The sequence below is a fragment of the Erpetoichthys calabaricus genome, chromosome 8 (assembly GCF_900747795.2).
Source record: "Erpetoichthys calabaricus chromosome 8, fErpCal1.3, whole genome shotgun sequence".
Taxonomy (NCBI): Eukaryota; Metazoa; Chordata; class Cladistia; order Polypteriformes; family Polypteridae; genus Erpetoichthys; species Erpetoichthys calabaricus.
Window position 1 is genome coordinate 178,107,365 of NC_041401.2, and position 21,558 is coordinate 178,128,922.

The 21,558-nt window shown below is 40.1% G+C and overlaps 1 protein-coding gene across 7 annotated transcripts in view; it reads left to right on the forward strand.

Annotated features, from left to right (window-relative positions):
* pik3cd (phosphatidylinositol-4,5-bisphosphate 3-kinase, catalytic subunit delta) overlaps positions 1-21,558 on the forward strand; it is a 110,569-nt gene that overhangs the window by 77,983 nt on the left and 11,028 nt on the right. For 5 of the 7 annotated variants that reach the window (XM_028807902.2, XM_028807903.2, XM_051931421.1 and 2 more), the window contains 10 exons: positions 268-489; positions 3,284-3,380; positions 4,854-4,984; positions 8,655-8,705; positions 10,519-10,686; positions 11,293-11,414; positions 12,543-12,686; positions 15,929-16,028; positions 17,785-17,963; positions 19,435-19,541. In XM_028807902.2, coding sequence (XP_028663735.1) covers positions 268-489; positions 3,284-3,380; positions 4,854-4,984; positions 8,655-8,705; positions 10,519-10,686; positions 11,293-11,414; positions 12,543-12,686; positions 15,929-16,028; positions 17,785-17,963; positions 19,435-19,541 — 1,321 coding nt within the window. The remainder of the gene's footprint in view (positions 1-267; positions 490-3,283; positions 3,381-4,853; positions 4,985-8,654; positions 8,706-10,518; positions 10,687-11,292; positions 11,415-12,542; positions 12,687-15,928; positions 16,029-17,784; positions 17,964-19,434; positions 19,542-21,558) is intronic. The other 2 variants (XM_051931424.1, XM_051931423.1) reach the window with 1 other exon arrangement.

Here is a 21,558-nt window from a genome sequence, read left to right on the forward strand (position 1 = left end):
TAGATAGATAGATAGATAGATAGATACTTTATTAATCCCAAGGGGAAATTCACATTGCTCATTTTGTTTATGGTACATAAGACTATAGCTGACTCAGACTGAAATTATCTAGCTTTGCTAGATCTGACTCACTGATGTGGACTGCAAAAATAGCTTTTCAAATGTAATAAGTGAACAAAAATATCAGTAGTGTTGTGAAATTGACAAAATAAGGATGTTACTTTCTTACATTATGCATAATTTAATTTTATTTCTCTTGTTTTTAAGCTAATTGTTCAGGCTGGTCTTTTTCATGGCAGTGAAATGCTGTGCAAAACAGTCACCAGTAATGATGTGCAGTTCTCTTCTGAGCCGGCGTGGGATAACAAGCTTGTCTTTGACATAAATGTGTCTGATTTGCCTCGCATGACCAGATTGTGCTTTGCTCTGTTTGGAGCAGTAGAACGAACCAAAAAGCCACGTTCTACCAAAAAAAAGCTGAAGAAAGCTGTAAGTCTCCAAAGTTTTTTCAGTTATTTTATAGAACAGTTACATTACACATCATTCCATTGACTTGAGGAAATGTAGGAGAAGACAGAATTTGTCTTGCAAGGTAATCAAGTGCCTCTCAAGCTCCCCATGGCAAACAGTCTGCAAATGACATAGCCCATTTTTATGATTATTACACATCTCATCATCTTCCTTCAGTCTCATTGGCTTGTCAAGATTTATAATTAACAGCTGGTTTCGTTTAAGTGCAATTTTTTTACCATTTAATTGAACCCAAAAGGGGCAAATATTTGACATCAGGCAATCCTTCAGATGTGCAGACTGAGAATGAGTGTTAAAGTGCATTTTAAATTTAAGCTTTGGCCAGATGCATCTAGGCTACTGTGTGTTCCAAGGTAATTTACATAAATTCTGAGTATGCCTCCAGCTTTTGGTTAAGATGATAACAAACTATAGTTAGTATAGCTTCATCTGTGGTTAGGTTTGCATGCAAAGAGGAAAGAGCCTTGCAGAGGTTCAACTTGTGTTCAGGTGGTAAAAAGTCAAACCTTCAGACTGTCACTTGGAAGTCTGTGGTCTAAGTATGTCAAAGAATTCTGAAAACCAAGACAGTGTCTGTAATCTGATTTTAAAAACATCATTCATAGGTAACATCCTTTCTGTGAATAAATTAAAATATATGTGTTTTTATTTGTCAGTTTTACATTATATTTTGAAGAACTGAAAAGAAAATTGCACAGAGGGGGAGGGGGGTCGGTCATCCCAGCTTTGTCTATATTTCTTTTAACCGGGTGGCAAGAAGCTAATCTAAGTGCAGCATACTATATAATGGGAGGATCCTGCTACCTAAAGAAAAAGGAACTTAAAAGCCAGGACCCACTATTGTAATGATCCATTGGTGACAACCTCCCCATCAACCACAAAACCTATTAACTGTGATATTGCTGTTAAAAATGTTCACCATAATATGACTCAGAAAGAGGAAGTTGCTTTATAGTGGCGATTTTGCTTCTCCAAATAATGCCATTATTTCTGACATTCAGTGAATGTTGATTTTGCATGCTTTTGAAATTATGCTTAACACCGAAAACCTTGTTTAAGTTAACAGTTCATTAACATTAGAAATTTTGGTATGTAGTGTGTTATTATTTATTAATCTGATGTTATCAGAAGATAATGCATTTGCTTCTACTCAAGTCCTAAATGAAAAAAAATATATAAATTATGTATGCAATGACTTGAATAGACATTCCACATTTTCAAGAAGCGTCTATCATGCAGGCAGCATGGTGCCTGCCTCGCAGTAAGGAGACCAGGGTTCATGTCCTCACTGTGTGAAGTTTGTATGTTCTCCCTGTGTTTGTGTGGGTTTTCTCCAGGTGCTCCGGGTTTCCTCCCACAGTCCAAAAAACATGCAGGTTGCGTGGATTGGCCCTAGTGTGTGGTTGGGATGTGTGTATGTGTTTGCCCTGCGATGGACTGGCGCCCTTGCCCAGGGTTTGTTCCTGCCTTGCACCCTATGCTAGCTGGGATAGGCTCCAGAGCCCTTTACGACTCTGTTCAGGACTAAGTGAGTTAGAAAATCATCGTTTGCCTGTCTATTATGCAAGTGTACCAGAATTCATTTTGTAAGGAAGTCACATATTCCCTAAGTCACAATACATTTAGGAATGAATTTTCACATGAGAATAGAAACAGATAAAAGTATTTTAAGAGCTGCCTGCAGAATTCAGATAAGCATTTAGTTATTCATTTATCACTGCACACTGCTGCTGGAGCATGCCCAACTCATGGACTGTTTGTTTTTTTTGTTTTTTTTTTGGTACATTCTGTTTACACTGAGGCATTACAGAAATACACAAATAGCGGTTTTAACTTACATGACACAGTGTTTCACTGTCACACAAACAAAGCATGAGCTGACTGCATTGACCCCCCCCCCCCCCACCAGTCAACATGCATCATGCTGCAGAATTTTTGCAAATGGCAAGTCATGATACACTCCTGCCTGATCAACTTCTAAGTGAAATTCTGAGCTGCCTATGTCTATGTGTGCAATTGTAAATTTCAAAACAGTGCTGATTCAGCTGCCCTATAAGTAATTCTTATCTGTAAAATTTATGCATTTTCATCATATTACATTTTATGTCCACCCACACCATACCAGTGCCCTGTGAACAGTTGCTACTATGTTGTTAAAAAAGGAACTAGAGCAAGCCTTTTTTCTAGTGTCTATGTTAACAATATAGTTGGGTACAACTTTGTTAAAGAAAAAATGGCAAAAAAAACCCAACAAACTGTAATAGATATACTGTAAATTGATTTAGTAACAATATTAATATTGACAAGATTGCATAGTTAAATGAAAAGTGACACAATAAATTAGTAAATGCTGATTAAAATTCTATGTAAAAAGAACACATATTTCTGAATTCCTTTAAAACACAAAATGCATTAATCTGATTAAGCAAGAGGTTTAACTGAAGATGAGAACTGTCCTCTGATTAAGAACTTGGATATGACAAATTAGCATAGTCCTTAATTCTAAAGATTGGGAACACCTTAGATGCAGCAGGAAATAAGCGGATAAAGGCATAATTTGGGCATGATTCATTCTACCTTTAATGTCTGATACTTTTACAATCTTTTTTGTGCTAATATATATGTGCCAAATAAATGTAAAGAATATGCTGACCATGGTAGATATTAGAAACTAGCAAGGCAACTTGTGACTTGATTTTTTTTTTTTTTTGTCTATCCTTTTTCTTAAACCATTCTGCTTTTGTGTCATCAGGACTGCCCCCTTTCCTGGGTGAACACCATGGTTTTTGATTATGCAGATCGTCTGAAGACTGGAGAGCTCACCTTGTATGCATGGCCATCAACTTTAGGTAAAGAATTACTCCATAGGTTACTCCTTTTAATTTAATTTGAAAGTTTGTTAGATAAATTGTAGGTAGTATAAGTTATTAGTCACATACTGTTTTATTCATCTCTGTATATTGTAGAACTTTAAAAACAAATGATAGGCTGGTGAATATGAGAACTTCATTTGGTTTTATTAAACATTATATACTGAAGTATATGATATTGAAACACAAAGCTACAGGAAGATTTGTCTGCAACTGATAGTGCATCACTCAGGAGAGTCCTTAAACAGGTCACTAATTACAAGAAACAAACATCAAACAGTTCTGCTGATCCCAGTCTAGCTAATCAATTAAATCAGTTTTATGGTCGCTTTGAAAGACAATGGGACATAAATCTACTTTATGGTCTCACTGATAATCCTCTTCTTCTCAGCTTTCCCCCCCTGTCGTCACCACAAAAGATGTACACAGCTTATTCAAAAAGCAAAATATTAAAAAAGCTGCAGGCCTGGACCTTGTTTCCCTTTCCACACTCGGGCACTGTGCAGACCAGTTGTTAAACAATATTTGTAGACATTTTCAACCAGTCTCTGGGTTTGTCCACTGTTTCTCCCTGCTTCAATTCCTCCACTACCATTCCAGTTTCAAAGAAATCAAAGGTCACGTGCCTAAGTGACTACAAACCAGTAGCTTTAATGTCTGTGGTAATGAAGACCTTTGAACAACTTGAACAACTTATTCTGAATTACCTCAAGAATTTATTTATTTATTTATTAAGCACTTTAAAAACAACATCAAGGCTGACCAAAGTGCTGTACAGTAAATTTCCTGGACCCATTTCAGTTTGCATACAGAATCAACCAGTCTATGGATGATGTAGTGAATTTAGGTCTGAGCATTATTTACCAACAACTTCATAAGCCAGGTGCACATGTAAGGATATTGTTTGTGGACTTAAGCTCCACTATCAATACAATCATCCCAGAGCTCCCAGATAAGAAACTCACCCAGTTCAACCTGACATTGATTCACAGACTTTCTTTCAGATAGGAAACGGTATGTGTGGTTGGGCACATACATCTGACCCATTAACGCTTAGTACTGGTGCAAAGCAGGGAATGTGTCCTTGCCCTAACTACTCGCTTTATACAAATGACTGTACCTCTGGTGATTTATCTCTCATACTTCTTAAATTTGCAGATGAAATCGCACTAATAGGCCTCGTTTCAAACAATTATGAGTCCGTATACAGATAAGATGTAGAAAATCTGACTTTGTGTTGCAGCCATAATAATTTGGACCTTAACATTCAAAACAAATCCAGGAGATAATCACAGATTTCAGGAAAAGGTCAACTGCTCATCATGTAATTGTATATAGTACTGTACAGTAAAATGGGGACTGATAGAAGATAATAAAAATAATAGTTCTAGTTAAGTTTTACTAGTGAATGTGTGGCTATATTCTATCTTTTGACCTCTGTTCTCTCCACAGATGACAAAGTAGATCTTCTGAATCCCATGGGAACAGTAGATAGTAATCCCAATATAGAAAGCACAGTATCACTGACTATTTTCTTTCCAAACTTCAGAACACAGCCTATTTACTATCCGCCTACTGAAAAGGTACTGCAAACAGATTTCTAATTTTGTTTATTCTATTAAGCATATTTTCAGCTTAATTTCATATACAGTAATGTTTGTTTAGTCTTTTGTCTACTTTAAAATAGTAAACACAAAACCCAGAAAGAACCATAAACTGTTGCAATTTAAAGAACTTCTCCATCCATCCATCCTTTTCCGCTTATCCGAGGTCGGGTCGCGGGGGCAGCAGCTTGAGCAGAGATGCCCAGACTTCCCTCTCCCCGGCCACTTCTTCTAGCTCTTCCGGGAGAATCCCAAGGTGTTCCCAGGCCAGCCGAAAGACATAGTCCCTCCAGCGTGTCCTAGGTCTTCCCCGGGGCCTCCTCCCGGTTAGACGTGCCCAGAACACCTCACCAGGGAGGCATCCAGGAGGCATCCTGATCTGATGCCCGAGCCACCTCATCTGACTCCTCTCGATGCGAAGGAGCAGCAGCTCTACTCTGAGCCCCTCCCGGATGACTGAGCTTATCACCCTATTTTTAAGGGAAAGCCCAGACACCCTGCGGAGGAAACTCATTTCAGCCGCTTGTATTCGCGATCTCGTTCTTTCAGTCACTACCCATAGCTCATGACCATAGGTGAGGGTAGGAACATAGATCGACTGGTAAATTGAGAGCTTCGCCTTGTGGCTCAGCTCCTTTTTCACCACGACAGACCGATGCAGAGCCCGTATTACTGCAGATGCTGCACCAATCCGCCTGTCGATCTCACGCTCCATTCTTCCCTCACTTGTGAACAAGACCCCAAGATACTTGAACTCCTCCACTTGGGGCAGGATCTCGCTCCCAACCCTGAGAGGGCACTCCACCCTTTTCTGGCTGAGGACCATGGTCTCGGATTTGGAGGTGCTGATTCCACCGATCGTACAGGGACCGAACAGCCCTTATCAGGGGGTCCGGTACCCCATACTCTCGGAGTATCTCCCACAGGATTCCCCGAGGGACACAGTCGAATGCCTTTTCCAAGTCCACAAAACACATGTAGACTGGTTGGGCAAACTCTCATGCACCCTCCAGGACCCTGCTAAGGGTGTAGAGCTGGTCCACTATTCCGCGACCAGGACGAAAACCACACTGTTCCTCCTGAATCCGAGGCTCGACTATCTGACGAACCCTCCTCTCCAGGACCCCCGAATAGACTTTTCCGGGGAGGCTGAGGAGTGTGATCCCTCTGTAGTTGGAACACACCCTCCGGTCCCCTTTCTTAAAGAGGGGGACCACCACCCCGGTCTGCCAATCCAGAGGCACTGTCCCTGATGTCCATGCGATGTTGCAGAGGCGTGTCAACCAAGACAGTCCTACAACATCCAGAGCCTTGAGGAACTCCGGGTGTATCTCATCCACCCCCGGGGCTCTGCCACCAAGGAGTTTTTTGACCACCTCTGTGTCCTCAGTCCCAGAGATGGGGGAGCCCACCCCTCTGAGTCCCCAGGCTCTGCTTCCTCATTGGAAGGCATGTTAGTGGGATTGAGGAGGTCTTCGAAGTACTTCCCCCACCGACCCACAACGTCCCGAGTCGAGGTCAGCAGCGCACCATCACCACCATATACAGTGTTGACACTGCACTGCTTCTCCCTCCTGAGACGCCGGACGGTGGACCAGAATCTACCCGAAGCCATCTGAAAGTCGTTCTCCATGGCCTCCCCAAACTCCTCCCATGCCCGAGTTTTTGCCTCAGCAACCACCAAAGCCGCATTCCGCTTGGCCTGCCGGTACCTATCAGCTGCCTCCACAGTCCCACAGGACAAAAGGGTCCTGTAGGACTCCTTCTTCAACTTGACGGCATCCCTCACCGCTGGTGTCCACCAACGGGTTTGGGGATTGTCGCCACGACAGGCACCGACCACCTTATGGCCACAGCTCCGGTCAGCTGCCTCAACAATGGAGGCATGGAACATGGCCCATTCGGACTCAATGTCCCGACCTCCCTCGGGATGTGGTCGAAATTCTGCCAGAGGTGGGAGTTGAAGCTACTTCTGACAGGGGGCTCTGCCAGACGTTCCCAGCAGACCCTCACAACACGTTTGGGCCTACCAGGCCTGACCGGCATCCTCCCCCACCATCGAAGCCAACTCACCACCAGGTGGTGATCAGTTGACAGCTCCGCCCCTCTCTTCACCAGAGTGTCCAAGACATGTGGCTGCAAGTCCGATGACACGACCATCGAACTGAGGCCTAGGGTGTCCTGGTGCCAAGTGCACATATGAACACCCCTATGCTTGAACATGGTGTTTGTTATGGACAATCCGTGACGAGCACAGAAGTCCAATAACAAAACACCGCTCGGGTTCAGATCGGGGGGCCATTCCTCCCAATCACGCCCTTCCAGGTCTCACTGTCATTGCCCACGTGAGCATTGAAGTCTCCCAGCAGAACGAGGGAGTCCCCAGAAGGTATGCCCTCTAGCACCCCCTCCAGGGACTCCAAAAAGGGTGGGTACTCTGAACTGCTGTTCGGTGCATACGCACAAACAACAGTTACGACCCATCCCCCCACCCGAAGGCGAAGGGAGGCTACCCTCTCGTCCACCGGGGTAAACCCCAATGTACAGGCTCCAAGTCGGGGGGCAATAAGTATACCCACACCCGCTCTGCGCCTCTCACCGGGGGCAACTCCAGAGTGGTAGAGAGTCCAACCCCCCTCAAGGAGATTGGTTCCAGAGTCCAAGCTATGCGTCGAGGTGAGCCCGACTATATCTAGCCGGAACCTCTCAACCTCGCGCACAACCTCAGGCTCCTTCCCCTTCAGAGAGGTGACATTCCACGTCCCAAGAGCCAGCTTCTGTAGCCGAGGATCGGACCGCCAAGGTCCCCGCCTTCGGCCACCACCCAACTCACACTGCACCCGACCTCCTTGGCCCCTCCCATAGGTGGTGAGCTCATGGGAAGGGGGACCCACGTTGCCTCTTTGGGCTGTGCCCAGCCGAGCCCCATGGGTGCAGGCCCGGCCACCAGGCGCTCGCCATCGAGCCCCACCTCCAGGCCTGGCTCCAGAGGGGGGCCCCGGTGACCCGTGTCTGGTCAAGGGAAAACGCCGTCCAAAGTTTTCATTCATCATAGGAGGTTTGTTTAACCGCTCTTTGTCTCATCCCTCACCTAGGACCAGTTTGCCTTGGGTGGCCCTACCAGGGGCATAAAGCCCGGACAACAGAGCTCCTAGGATCATTGAGACACACAAACCCCTCCACCACGATAAGGTGGCGGTTAAAGGAGGGGTTAAAGAACTTCTTGAGTTTTAAAATGTAGTCAAACCTAATTACTTTGACCTTTTCAAACCTGGCTAACACATGATTATTCCACATCCAAAATAACAAATTATTGCAAATATAAAAGATCATTCATAAAAAAAATATACTAAATACAAAACCTCTTTGGGAGGCATCTGACAAATTTTGTCTACATAGTTGATTAACAGTATTGTTGAAAAACAAAAATATACAATCGAATGGTCCATGCTTGCAAATACCAAGTGACATTGAAATATTCTGTGGAACTCACCTAGTACATCTACATTGATAATAAATGTAATTACAGTATTTAAAATTCACACACTGATTATCTGAGTACAGTATGATTTGCACTCTAATGCATACTGTAGTTTTGCATCAGTTGTCACTGTTTGTCATGTTTTTTTTCTTGTGGTTGTCTTCACAGATTATTCAAATGGGCATGAATGGGAAGGCCTCAAGAGCAAGCCCTGAAGAGGTCAGTTGCACATTCATAAGCAGGTTATCTTCAGTACAACTGAATTCCATGCAATACTAGCGAGTCACAATTAGAAATATTGTCATTTTTGTTTGTGTGTACACATGAAAAATGTAGAATTTTAAAAGAAAGGTTATGAAATCTTAAGAGCGAGATATAATTTTACAGAAGTCTTTAGTCACCATAAAATAAACACATTTAATTTTTATAGGCTTCTGAATTAGTAGAAGTTTCTCACTGCAATATTCCACCCATCCATGTCCCAATCCAACTTATCCAGAACAGGGTTGCGGGGAATCAGGAACCTATCCCATCGAGCAATCTCCATAAGGCAGGAACCACACCTGGCAGATCATTACAGGGTTAATACACACACACACAACACATACATCAGAGCCAATTTAACATTGCCATTCCACCTTAACCTATATGCATTTAGAATGTAGGAGGAAACCAGAGCAGCCAGAGGAAACCTATGTGGACACAGGGAGAATATGCAAACTTCATGCAGGAAGCATCTGTGAAAACCAAAAGAAAGAAGAAAGAGGGAGTAAGAGAAGGAGAACAATGGGGAATTTGAAGAAGAGTAATTGTTGAAGCAATCTGTGTAACAAAAAAAAAAAAAAAAACCTGCCCCAATTCTTCTTTTGTGGATTGATTTTTCCTTCATGGTGCCTTGTCCACTGCATATCTCAGTAGCTATTGTACATTGCAACTATTCATAACTGGGCTTGAAGCAATAGCAAAGTAATTGCAGGCATATTTTCAAAAGACTCAATTTACATCACTATCAACTGTACAATGTGTTTATGTATGTGTGTGTAATTTGATGTTTTGACTTTTTCTTTTTTTTTTCTTTTTACTTCGTCACTTTTTTTGTTACAGAATATAAGGTTGTTTAGAACAGGTTAATAGGTTCAGTGTCTGTCTTACTTATTTGGTACTGTCTGAGTTGTATCAAAGCTGAGTAGAATCTGACTGGGCTTAGTTTACATTTACAATAAAAACTTTATATATATTTTTTCCAGAGATTATGATTAAGTGTACAGCAGAGGTGAAATGGCATTTTTGGTAATTAGGTAACTAGCCAAGTGCAACAATCAGTTCCTGGGTGTTTCCACTTAACTGGCTGGATAGTTGTCACTGATGTCCTACCTGTTCTTCTGGACCTCACCTTTAAAAAGGGTAACATTGCCTTTACCCTCTTGACAACCTATAGGCACTGCCTCAGATTATTAATATCCCAAGACCTAATGACAAAAAGAAAGACATTTATTAAATCAACATAAACAAGTTCATAATGGGGAAACAATGGTATCTGTGTGAATTAATAAACTGGGCTATCTACTGCAGCCATTACATATTGGTCTGCTTTCAGCTTGTCATCTTCTAATATAAAGTACATATTTATATCCCTTTTGCAGGTCAGGCTACTCTAGTCAGCAGGTAACACTTTCTACTAGTTACACCTGACTCCCTGGTGCCCTTAAAATGTCATGGCTCTTTTATATAACATAGTTCCAACTTCAAGCCAAAAACTTAGGGACTATCTGTTTTTCTACAAATCCTTACTGTTATTCCATGAACCGTCATGATTAGAAATCCATTCTGTAGATTCTGAAATAAATGAGCAGACCTAAATATCTTATCACATTTTGCTCTACTGAAATGTTGAACCTTGACTTTAGAGTAAGTATGCACAGGACCTCATGCTTCAGCACTTACAGAGATTCATGCAAATTCAACTCTTCTTTTACTGGTTGAAATGAAATCCTCACTGTTTTGTTTAGTTATTTTTATCTTATTTTAACAGTTGCAGAAATTAAAAGAGGTACTGGAGAACAAAAACTACACAGAGTTTTTTGAAGATGACAAAGAACTTTTGTGGAAGCTGCGTTATGACATTCGAGAATTGTACCCAGAGAATCTAGCCAAACTTTTGTCAATTACAAAGTGGAATAAGCAGGAAGATGTAGCCGAGGTGAGCATGCAGTTCTGTTCATATTGCTCATACGCTTAACAGGATGCAAGATGACTCAAACGAAACCAGAATTTCTTATGTTTAAATATGCCTTATTATAATTTGGGGAGCAAAGCTGTAGGGTAATGGTAGGCAAAGCCATTCATCCACAATCAGGGTCTTGGAAATTACATATCCTTTCCATATTTTATGTGTGTGTGTGTCACTGGTATAGTCAAAAGTCATTCAGCCTCAGTTTAATAACAACTTATAGTGTGACTTGCTTTTATTTCATCTTTGTACACAGTAAGTAAAGTGATATTCTTTGTTGAATGTCACCCACAGACTAGTTACAGTTAATATTTTTTCCAGTTTTAGCTAGTTTTATATGTGTGCTTCATATCCTTATAACCCAAGGGATGCTTGCATGGTCATAAATTGTACAAAAAATGAATTACTATAACTTCCTGATTCATGTTTCAACTGAATGCTTTCCACTCGCTGAGAGAATACATGTTTCAGTAACATTTCAAAAACAAGTTTTATTGAAGCCACCAACTATGAGCAATGATGTGCTCAGCAGAACATTTATAAAATAAATAACAAGCTTCTTTTGTTTCTGATTAGATGATATATCTTTTGCAACACTGGCCAGATTTGTCTCCACTGCATGCCCTGGAACTTTTGGACTACACTTTTCCTGACCGAAGTGTTAGAGCCTTTACTATTCGCTGTTTAAGAAAGTTAAGGTAAAAGCACTCTGTTTATTTTCATTGTAATAATATGGTTATGATCATAAAAAGCTTGTAAACAACTTCCATGGTTACCTTTTTTATTGTTTTTGAATTTGTTTGCATTGTCTTACAAGGTTGTACTTGAATAATGTGATTTAGGATTTCTCATGAAGCCTGGTACAAAAACACTGATAAATCTACTTAAGAGTTAATAAAAACAACAAACTTGACATCCCATCCCTTTTTCATGTAATCAATGGTGAAGAGTGCACACTAAATGATAAAGAATATGCCAATCAGCCACAACATTTAAAAACACCTGCCTAATATTGTGTAGGTCTGTCTTGCCCCACCATAACACCTCTGCCCCATCGAGTAATGGACTCTTTAAGACCACCAAAGGTGTTCTGTGGTATCTAGCACCAAGACGTTAACAGATCCTTTAAATCCTGTAAGTTGCAAGGTTGGACTTGTTATCTAAAACTTTATCGAAAAGAAAATGGCACCATCCACATAATCTAAAAGAAAAGGTAATTCTTCAGAACAGGCTCCCTTCTACCATTGCTCCATGGTCCAGTTCTGACAATCACCTGCCCATTGTAGGTACTTTCAGCAGTGGACAAGCAGCCCCATATGCAACAAGCTGCAATGCATTATGTGTTCCGACACCCTCCTCTCATGGCTGGTATTACGTTTTTCAGCAATTTGTGCTACAATAGCTGTTCTGTGGGGTTGGATCAGACAGGCTAGCCTTTGCTCCCCCCATGTGCATTAATAAGTTTTGGTTGCCCATTAACCTGTCACCAGTTGTCCTTCCTTGTACCACTCATGGTAGGTGCTAACAACTGTACCCCACAAGACCTGTTCTTTCTGAGATTTTCTGAAGCAGTCATCTGTTTGTCACTGTTTGACCCATGTCCAAGTCACTCTGATCCTTACGCTTGCCTATTTTTCCTAATTCCAACACATCACCTTCAAGAGCTAACTGTTCACTTGCTACCGTATATATGAGATAATCAGTGTTATTCACTTCACCTGCCAGTGGATTTAATGCTGTGGCTGATCTGTGTATAGTTACCCATTACTTACGTTTATAAAATATTTAGTTAAAACTAAACAAAACTCTCTCCCTCTCTCTGACAGTGATGATGAACTTTTCCAGTATTTGCTGCAGCTGGTACAGGTGCTGAAGTATGAATCCTACTTAGATGGTGATCTGACGAGGTTTCTGCTGGAGAGGGCTCTGGCCAACCGAAAAATTGGGCACTTTTTGTTTTGGCACCTCAGGTAAAGAAATGTCTGCAATACTGAATCTGGAGAATGCACATAATTGTTTATTAAGGAATCTCTAAGCACTCCAAACACATTTCTAAATCAAGAAATATTTGAAAGTATACTTAAATTCAAAGTTAGCTACTAGCAGCACCCTTGTTTCAGGCACTGTGGATGTGTACAGCCTCTTTAATTGCAGAACAACTAGGGTTCTATGCATAGGACTAGGTATGGGCTGTTGATGTTTTAGCTTGGCAACAACTTAGATTTATGTAAATTTGAAATACATAACCTGTTTTATGTACTTTTCAAGTCATCTGGATTAAAATGAAATGGGACCTTTAGGCCACATGGATACAAAAGGCACTTTCTTTACGTTTTCTGAATTCACTTTGTTTTCCCATGACAGTGTTATGTGGTGCTAGAGTCTTCCTGGAGAGCATCGGGTACAATTGAGAAATCAGCTGTCACCCATTCTTTAGCATACTAATGCTCACATCTATACATGTACATAAATGGGCAGTTTAGAGATGACTATTATTACTGTATAGTTAGACACTAATTTAACAAACTGCTTAGGTATGTTGATTTTATACTTAATTATAAAATATGGTATCGATACACCTATTTTTAGACCTGCTTAATTCAAATCAGGATCACAGGAGCCATAGCTTATACTGCCACCCTCAGGCATAAGCCAGGAAACATCTCTGAACTTGGCATTAGTCCACAAACATTAGTTAGTCTTGTGGGCTGAGAATACATATCTATGAAAATGTTTGTAGTGAAACTTATAGCAGCAAAATCCACCCACAGGTTTTCTCCTAAAAACACCCCGTTTCCTCCAGTCTATGCACTTTATGTGTTCAGGGTTGCAGTGTCCCATTTCTATTAATGTATTAGACTGTTACGTAAAGTAACAGTGGAAAGAAGGGGAGAGAACCCTGTATATCTTGCTATCATTTTGACTATTGCCACCACTACATGGCATAATAGCACATAGTATTTGAAGAATATTGTAGGCTAGGCATATACTACATCTTAAAATTCTGCAACTCTATTACAAATACAGCATGTTTGGTATTTTCAATTTGACAGTAATGTTAACTTACATTTTTTAAAAAATATTGTGCAGTCAGAAGGTATTTTTTTGACAGATGTTTCAACCATAGGTTTATCCGTTGTAACTTTAGGCTTGTTGTCAGTCAGACAACGTTAACAAGAACACTATTGCTCTTTGCTGTTTCAGATCAGTGTCCCTACTTCAACCTTAGCCTTCTTGAGATGTTACATTAGTTTAGAAAATTTTTTTGTTTTTAATTTTATTGATTTTATTGAGATCACACAACATTCCATACAAATAAATCAATTTTTACAAAAATAGGAATGAAAACAAATCAACCCCACCCCTGAGAAAGAGAGCATGGCCAGCAGAGTAAAACTTAAAGCTAGTAAAAATAAGTAAATAGATGAATGAATTAAGTAAATAAAGATAAATGGAGAAGAAAAAGAAATTGGGAGAGAAATTTGGTCAATCTCACATTCCTCAGTATTCTCACAAATATAACGATAACTTTTCCTTTAGGGGGCAGCATACCATTCTTCCAGACATGGCCATCAATTCAGATTTGGAAATGTTAATTCTCATCTCAAACATGTCACACTCGAGTGCAAGCATCAGAAAAAACAGTCAGATAAGTCCAGAAGACACCATCCTCAGAAGCCCTCACATAGTGAGAATAGTACATTTTGCCCTTTTATGTGCTAGAGGTTGACTGACCTCTAGCCAGACAGGCCTGTGTGGTCCCTTTCTCTCATTACAGGTAATCCCTTAGCCCCTTGCAGGACTACCTGGAAGGAGACATGCACTGCTCCCACATACTATCCAGGAGGCTATCCATTTTCCTTCCACAGCACCCTATATGATAGTACCCTGGAGTCTCTGACGTCCCACATGTGGTGTGTGTTTTTTGTTTTTGGATTTTTTTGTACAAGACTTAACCCCTGCTGCATTCCACTTTAATAGCATCCTGCTTGATACTACTACACAAAAATATTTTCTTTTTTCTTAATTGAAGATTTAACAATCTGTAAGTACACATCCCATGGGAATGGAGAAGCGTTGAATGCTAATTAGCACATGCAGTTTCATTGTACTCATGGTGACCCTATAAACACGAATATCCACAGCCAAGCCTTGGTGGGCCTTGTCACTTTTTTTTTTTTGAGTCAAGTCCTAAAAGTCATCACTTTTACAGATCACAGTTCATGTAGAAATGGCTTGGTTTAAAACCAGATGTTGTCATTTTTTAGGACAACTGATGCCTTTATTCTGAAAAATAATGATTGCTGTGCATTTGGAGAAATCGGACATTTTACAGATTTGTGGCAACTGCAGTCCCTCTTAGCTCAAAGACACACATGTTCTTATATTATTTTTTTTCCAACTCTGAAAACTTTACAAGCTGCAACCACCCACCATTACTGTATGATTTCAATTATGTACACAAAACATTCAGTGGACAAAGTTCTATCTATCTATCTATCTATCTATCTATCTATCTATCTATCTATCTATCTATCTATCTATCTATCTATCTAATTATACAGTGCCCTTCATTTGTAGTTATCTAATCATATACTAAGTATATTTACAGTAGGACACCATAAAAATATTTTAAAGCTATTTATCTAACCAGAAAGTGCTCATTTGCTCATAAAATCACTATGTAACATTTAGAATAAATACAAATAAACATTTTTACTGTAAAACATACTAAAACATTTGTTTTGTTTTTTAAACAAGGTGGTATCTGGTGTGGCTTCTCAGAGTGTAAAACTGAACCAGTTCACTTTTGTAAACTTCTAAATAACTTCTTCAAGTAGTTCTGGTGCCTCTCTGTCTCCTGACTATTCATGCACAAGTTACAGACACCTTTCTTTTGACACATCTTTGAAAGGCTTCTTTCATTTTCAGTTGGTTGTTGTCTTAACCAAACAATTAGTATTAAAAGTGCATAGACATCATACACATATAAAAACATCACAATAATAATTTTACATCACATACATTATATGTAACTTTAATTCCACTTGTAGACTGACACCCATTTCTTGCATTGCCTCTAATGAATTCCCCCTGCATGAACAATGAATGTGTTACAATCTAAAATTTTTTTTACAAGAAATTGTAAGGAATATCCAGCCAAATTCTGCAAAACCTTTTACCTTTTGCTTTTTTCTTCACTCCATTCCAGGTCAGAAATGCACGTCCCCTCTGTTTCTTTCAGATTTGGACTTATTTTGGAAGCTTATTGCCGAGGCAGCACTCCTCATATGAAGATACTAGCAAAACAGGTATAAAACTAACCATGTTTTCCTCTGTCTATCATATAGTGCCTTTCACATTGATCTATCTCATTTTTCTTCAAATCTAATCATTTAAAGCTTGCAGACATCTGTTTGAAACAATTTAACTTAGTTAGCTACACTAGGATCACTGATGGAACAGGTCACTACTTAAGCCGAGGTTACTTTACATGACTTCTAGTCAAAGGGAATGTCAAACTTGATAGCTGTAGTTGCTGATCTTATCTCTTGCAGATGTCGTTTCATAGAAATCACTGAGGATGTCAAATTATGCAACTCCATGATGACTTTCCAGCAAGTATCATCTTGGGGTTTAGATGCCATAATAGAAAAAAAAAAGGCCACAGATTGTGGCTAAACATGCCATAGATAGATAGATACTTTATTAATCCCAATGGGAAATTCACATTCTCCAGCAGCAGCATACTGATACAATAAATAATATTAAAGATTGATAATAATGCAGGTGAAAAACAGACAATAACTTTGTATAATGTTAAATGTTAACGTTTACCCCCCCCCCGGGTGGAATTGAAGAGTCGCATAGTTTGGGGGAGGAACGATCTCCTCAATCTGTCAGTGGAGCAGGACGGTGACAACAGTCTATCGCTGAAGCTGCTCTTCTGTCTGGAGATGACACTGTTTAGTGGATGCAGTGGATTCTCCATAATTGATAGGAGCCTGCTGAGCGCCCTTCGCTCTGCCACGGATGTTAAACTGTCCAGCTCCATGCCAACAATAGCGCCTGCCTTCCTCACCAGTTTGTCCAGGCGTGAGGCATCTTTCTTCTTAATGCTGCCTCCCCAGCACACCACCGCGTAGAAGAGGGCGCTCGCCACAACTGTCTGATAGAACATCTGCAATATCTTATTGCAGATGTTGAAGGACGCCAGCCTTCTAAGGTAGTATAACCGGCTCTGTCCTTTCTTGCACAGCGCATCAGTATTGGCAGTCCAGTCTAATTTATCATCCAGCTGCACTCCCAGATATTTATAGGACTGCACCATCTGCACACAGTCACCTCTGATGATCACGGGGTCCATGAGGGGTCTGGGCCTCCTAAAATCCACCACCAGCTCCTTGGTTTTGCTGGTGTTCAGGTGTAGGTGGTTTGAGTCGCACCATTTAACAAAGTCATTGATTAGGTCCCTATACTCCTCCTCCAGCCCATTCCTGAGAATAGTATTCCATATCTGTCAAGCAGCACATTATTGGCTATGAAAAAAGGGGCAATACTTTGGAAATGTGAAGCCTGTGCTGGAAAGTCATTATACAGTTGTCTAATTTGACATCTCCACTGATTTGTAGTTGTCTACTCTGACATCTTCAGGTGACTAGATCAGCAGGTGAAGTCATCAGGTTTGACATCCCCTCTGTTTGAAAGTTATGTAATGTGCTTTACATAATTACAAGTTGATTCTGTGGACCATTTTAACAATTTCTTTATGAGATGTAATTTTTGGAAAGAATGATTGAATGGTATTCCAAAAAATGAGCATTGGCAAACCAGATTAGATACTGTTTCCAAAACAGTAAACATTGTTTAATAAGAATTAGTTTCAGTTGATTACAAAGACTGGTAGAGCACACTGAGTTGTATTGGTCAAATAATCCAAATGTTGTACTGTAATTTTTCAAATACTTTGCTTCTACCAATAAAACTGATCGATATTTTTGTTTATAATTTGGGGGGATGCTTCTGTCAATCTAAAAATAAGCGAATTGTACTTTATTTTAATCTTAGAATGAAGCACTAAATAAAATGAAATCTCTGACTGACTTTGTGAAATCCAGCTCCCAAAAAACCACAAAGAATATTACCAAAGAGGTAATGCAATTCTACATGAAACAAGATGCCTACTTGGAGGCCCTGAAGGACCTGCTTAACCCACTTAACCCTAACCTTATTCTTTCAGATCTATGGTGCGTACCCTGCATTTATTTATTTTAAATTGTTTCATTTTACGCAGGCAGTGGCTGTTGCTGTGGTGTTGAAATATTTTAACCCTTTCATTTTAAGCAAATGGATATTAAGAGGTGAGACGAATGAAGTGTTTAAAGTTATAAAGGTAATTACTAGAGAGGATCAAGGCAGTACTTTAAAATGAGTTCAACAAGAACATGGGGACACAGTTGGAAAAGAGTCAAGCGTAAATTTCATACAAACATTAGAAAGTCTGTCTGTAATAAATGACCACATAGTATGGTAGAGAGCAGGACTTTAGGTACCTTCAAAACCAGACTTCTTGTTATTCTGGAGAGGTTAGCAAAAAAGGACTAGTGAGCCTTGTTGTGTTAAATAACCTGCTCTTGTCAACATTTTTCTTATGTTCCAACTTTGGTGTCTGGCTTTCAGATTTGACTTTTAATAACCATGCGGAAAGGCATGCAGCAGACCACAGTGCATCTCTGGCAGTTCAAAGACAGACCCTTTTTCTGACTAAATAGGACAAGTGTGTTGCTAGAAGTACATAAGACATTACAACAAAGAAGCTTGCTCTCCATTATTCTGACAGTAAACGCAGAGCACCTAATTGTACTTGAAAGGAGCCCTTTGCGTGTGGGTGTGTTTTTATGTGCATGATTTATAGGTTGACCAGGAACCAATGAACTTTATTGTCGAAGTAAAAGAGTTACGGTAACTTGAGGGTTTGGCCTTTAGCATGCTAAACCTAAGATGTCTTCTTGTTTGTGGAGCATAATCTGGAGAAGCCACTGTTTCAGTGTCTAGTGTCACTTATTTCAGATAGCCACTGATAGCCATAAATCACTTGACACAAATAAACTTTTCCCCTTTAAGTCAAAAAGTAAAACAAACTGTACAACTAATTCTAGTTTATTTTTAAATTGATCTTTGCGTCCAGACTATGTACATACTGCACTTCCTGTTTCATAGCAACTTCTTCATTTCTTTCAAAATGAGAGCAGTGGCAGTAACCCCAGTGACCACAATAACTTTTACCAAAATATGACTCTGTACATTGCACTTGTTTGCACGCTTGCAGGGGATGACCATGTTTTAGTTTATTGCTTAATCTAATGACACAGTGGGAAGGTGCTCACCTTTGTTAGCTCAACAGACATTTAAACAGGACTTGATATACGGCACATTTCCACCTTTACAGTAGCCTACAATGTGCAGTTTTCAAAAGGTGATCATTTTATCTTAATCACATCAAAACGGGGCTTTAAAACATTTTCAGTATGACAGCAAACATGTGTGGGACAATGCACTTACAGCTAATTGAACTGCATCTAGCACCATCACACTGCGCACGAGATCCAGAGATTAAGACAGCCTGTAACTGGGTGTGTTTTTGTTAGACAGGTTCAAACTTCCTATATGCAGTTTAGTTTTACAGCACTTGATTTTGTTTTTCTCTTGCATGTACAGTGTGGAAAAATGCAAATTCATGGACTCCAAGATGAAGCCTTTGTGGCTTGTTTACAATGACAGCTTTCAGAGTGGCTCCATTGGGATCATTTTTAAGAATGGTGATGGTAAGTGTTCTGTAGCTCATCATGGAAAAGAAGGGAGAAGGGTAAAGATTTTATGGGAGACATGGCTGCATACTTGGATTATGAATGGCCAAGGATCTTAATCCAAAATTAATATGTAAAGTTGGAAGCTTACCCTGACTTGAGTAAAATAAGGTGCTGAGAGATGGAGCTTTAGGTGCTTAATTAAGATGCATTTCCTGCAATATATTTTTTTTAAAAGCTAACATCACATGGCTGTTTACAAAGCACAAAAATAAAAAAACAATAGAAAGCAACCATTTTAATGTAAGCAAGTCTATTGGATCCTACTTTTTAGTTGCTAATCACAAGTTTTAAGAAGAACAACAACAGTATCAGAAAAAGGTTCTGAAATGGATGCAGTGTTAGGATCTTTTCTGTACATTTAACATTTACTACCACATAATATATTTGTTCAGATCATTGTCTAGTGCACATGCTTGCCAATCTTCTGAACCTGTCATTTTCTCAGTACCAAAACCTGTTTCTGGACTGTATTTGAAGGTGACAACATTGATAGTATATACACCTCTTCTGTACTGTTATATATATAATATAGTTACAATGACACTATACCAAACAAAGTCTGTGCTTCCTCCAACAACAAGCCGTAGATGGCAAGGGATGTATGACTCTTGCTAAAGGCTCGCAATAAGACTTTCCACTCTGGTGATAAAGAGCAGTATGGTATTGCCAGGTTGAAGGTGAAGAGGGGCCAAGAGATGCCAAAGCAGCCTACAAGCAGAAAATGAAGTACAGTCATATGAAAAAGTTTGGGAACCCCTCTCAGCCTGCATAATAATTGACTCTACTTTCAACAAAAAAAGTTAACAGTGGTATGTCTTTCATTTCCTAAGAACATCTGAGTACTTGGGGTGTTTTCCGAACAAAGATTTTTAGTGAAGCAGTATTTAGTTGTATGAAATTAAATCAAATGTGAAAAACTGGCTGTGCAAAAATGTAGGTCCCCTTGTCATTTTGCTGATTTGAATGCCTGTCACTGCACAATGCTGATTACTTACAACACCAAATTGGTTGGATGAGCTCGTTAAGCCTTGAACTTCATAGACAGGTGTGTCCAATCAGGAGAAAAGGTATTTAAGGTGGTGAATTCCAAGTTATGCTTCCCTTTGACTCTCCTCTGAAGAGTGACAGCGTGGGATCCTCAAAGCAACTCTCAAAAGATCTGAAAACAAAGATTGTTCAGTATCATGGTTTAGGGGAAGGCTACAAAAAGCTATCTCAGAGGTTTAAACTGTCCGTTTCAACTGTAAGGAATGGAATCAGGAAATGGAAGGCCACAGGCACAGTTGCTGTTAAACCCAGCAGGTCTGGCAGGCCAAGAAAAATACAGGAGCGGCATATGCACAGGATTGTGAGAATGGTTACAGACAACCCACAGATCACCTCCAAAGACCTGAAAGAACATCTTGCTGCAGATGGTGTCTGTACATCGTTCTACAATTCAGTGCAATTTGCACAAAGAACATCTGTATGGCGGGGTGATGAGAAAGAAGCCCTTTCTGCACTCACTCCACAAACAGAGTCGTTTGGCTTGTCTAAATGAGAATTTGCATACAACAGATTCATTTTGGAACAAAGTGCTTTGGACTGATGAGACAAAAATTGAGTTATTTGGTCATAACAAGAAGCGCTTTACATGGCGGAAGAAGAACACCGCATTCCAAGAAAAACACCTGCTACCTACTGTCAAATTTTGTGGAGGTTCCATCATGCTGTGGGGCTGTGTGGCTAGTTCAGGGACTGGGGCCCTTGTTAAAGTCGAGGGTCAGATGAATTCAACTCAATATCAACAAATTCTTCAGGATAATGTTCAAGCATCAGTCACAAAGTTGAAGTTACGCAGGGGTTGGATATTCCAATAAGACAATGACCCAAAACACAGTTCGAAATCTACAAAGGCATTCATGCAGAGGGAGAAGTACAATGTTCTGGAATGGCCATCACAGTCCCCTGACTTGAATATCATCGAAAATCT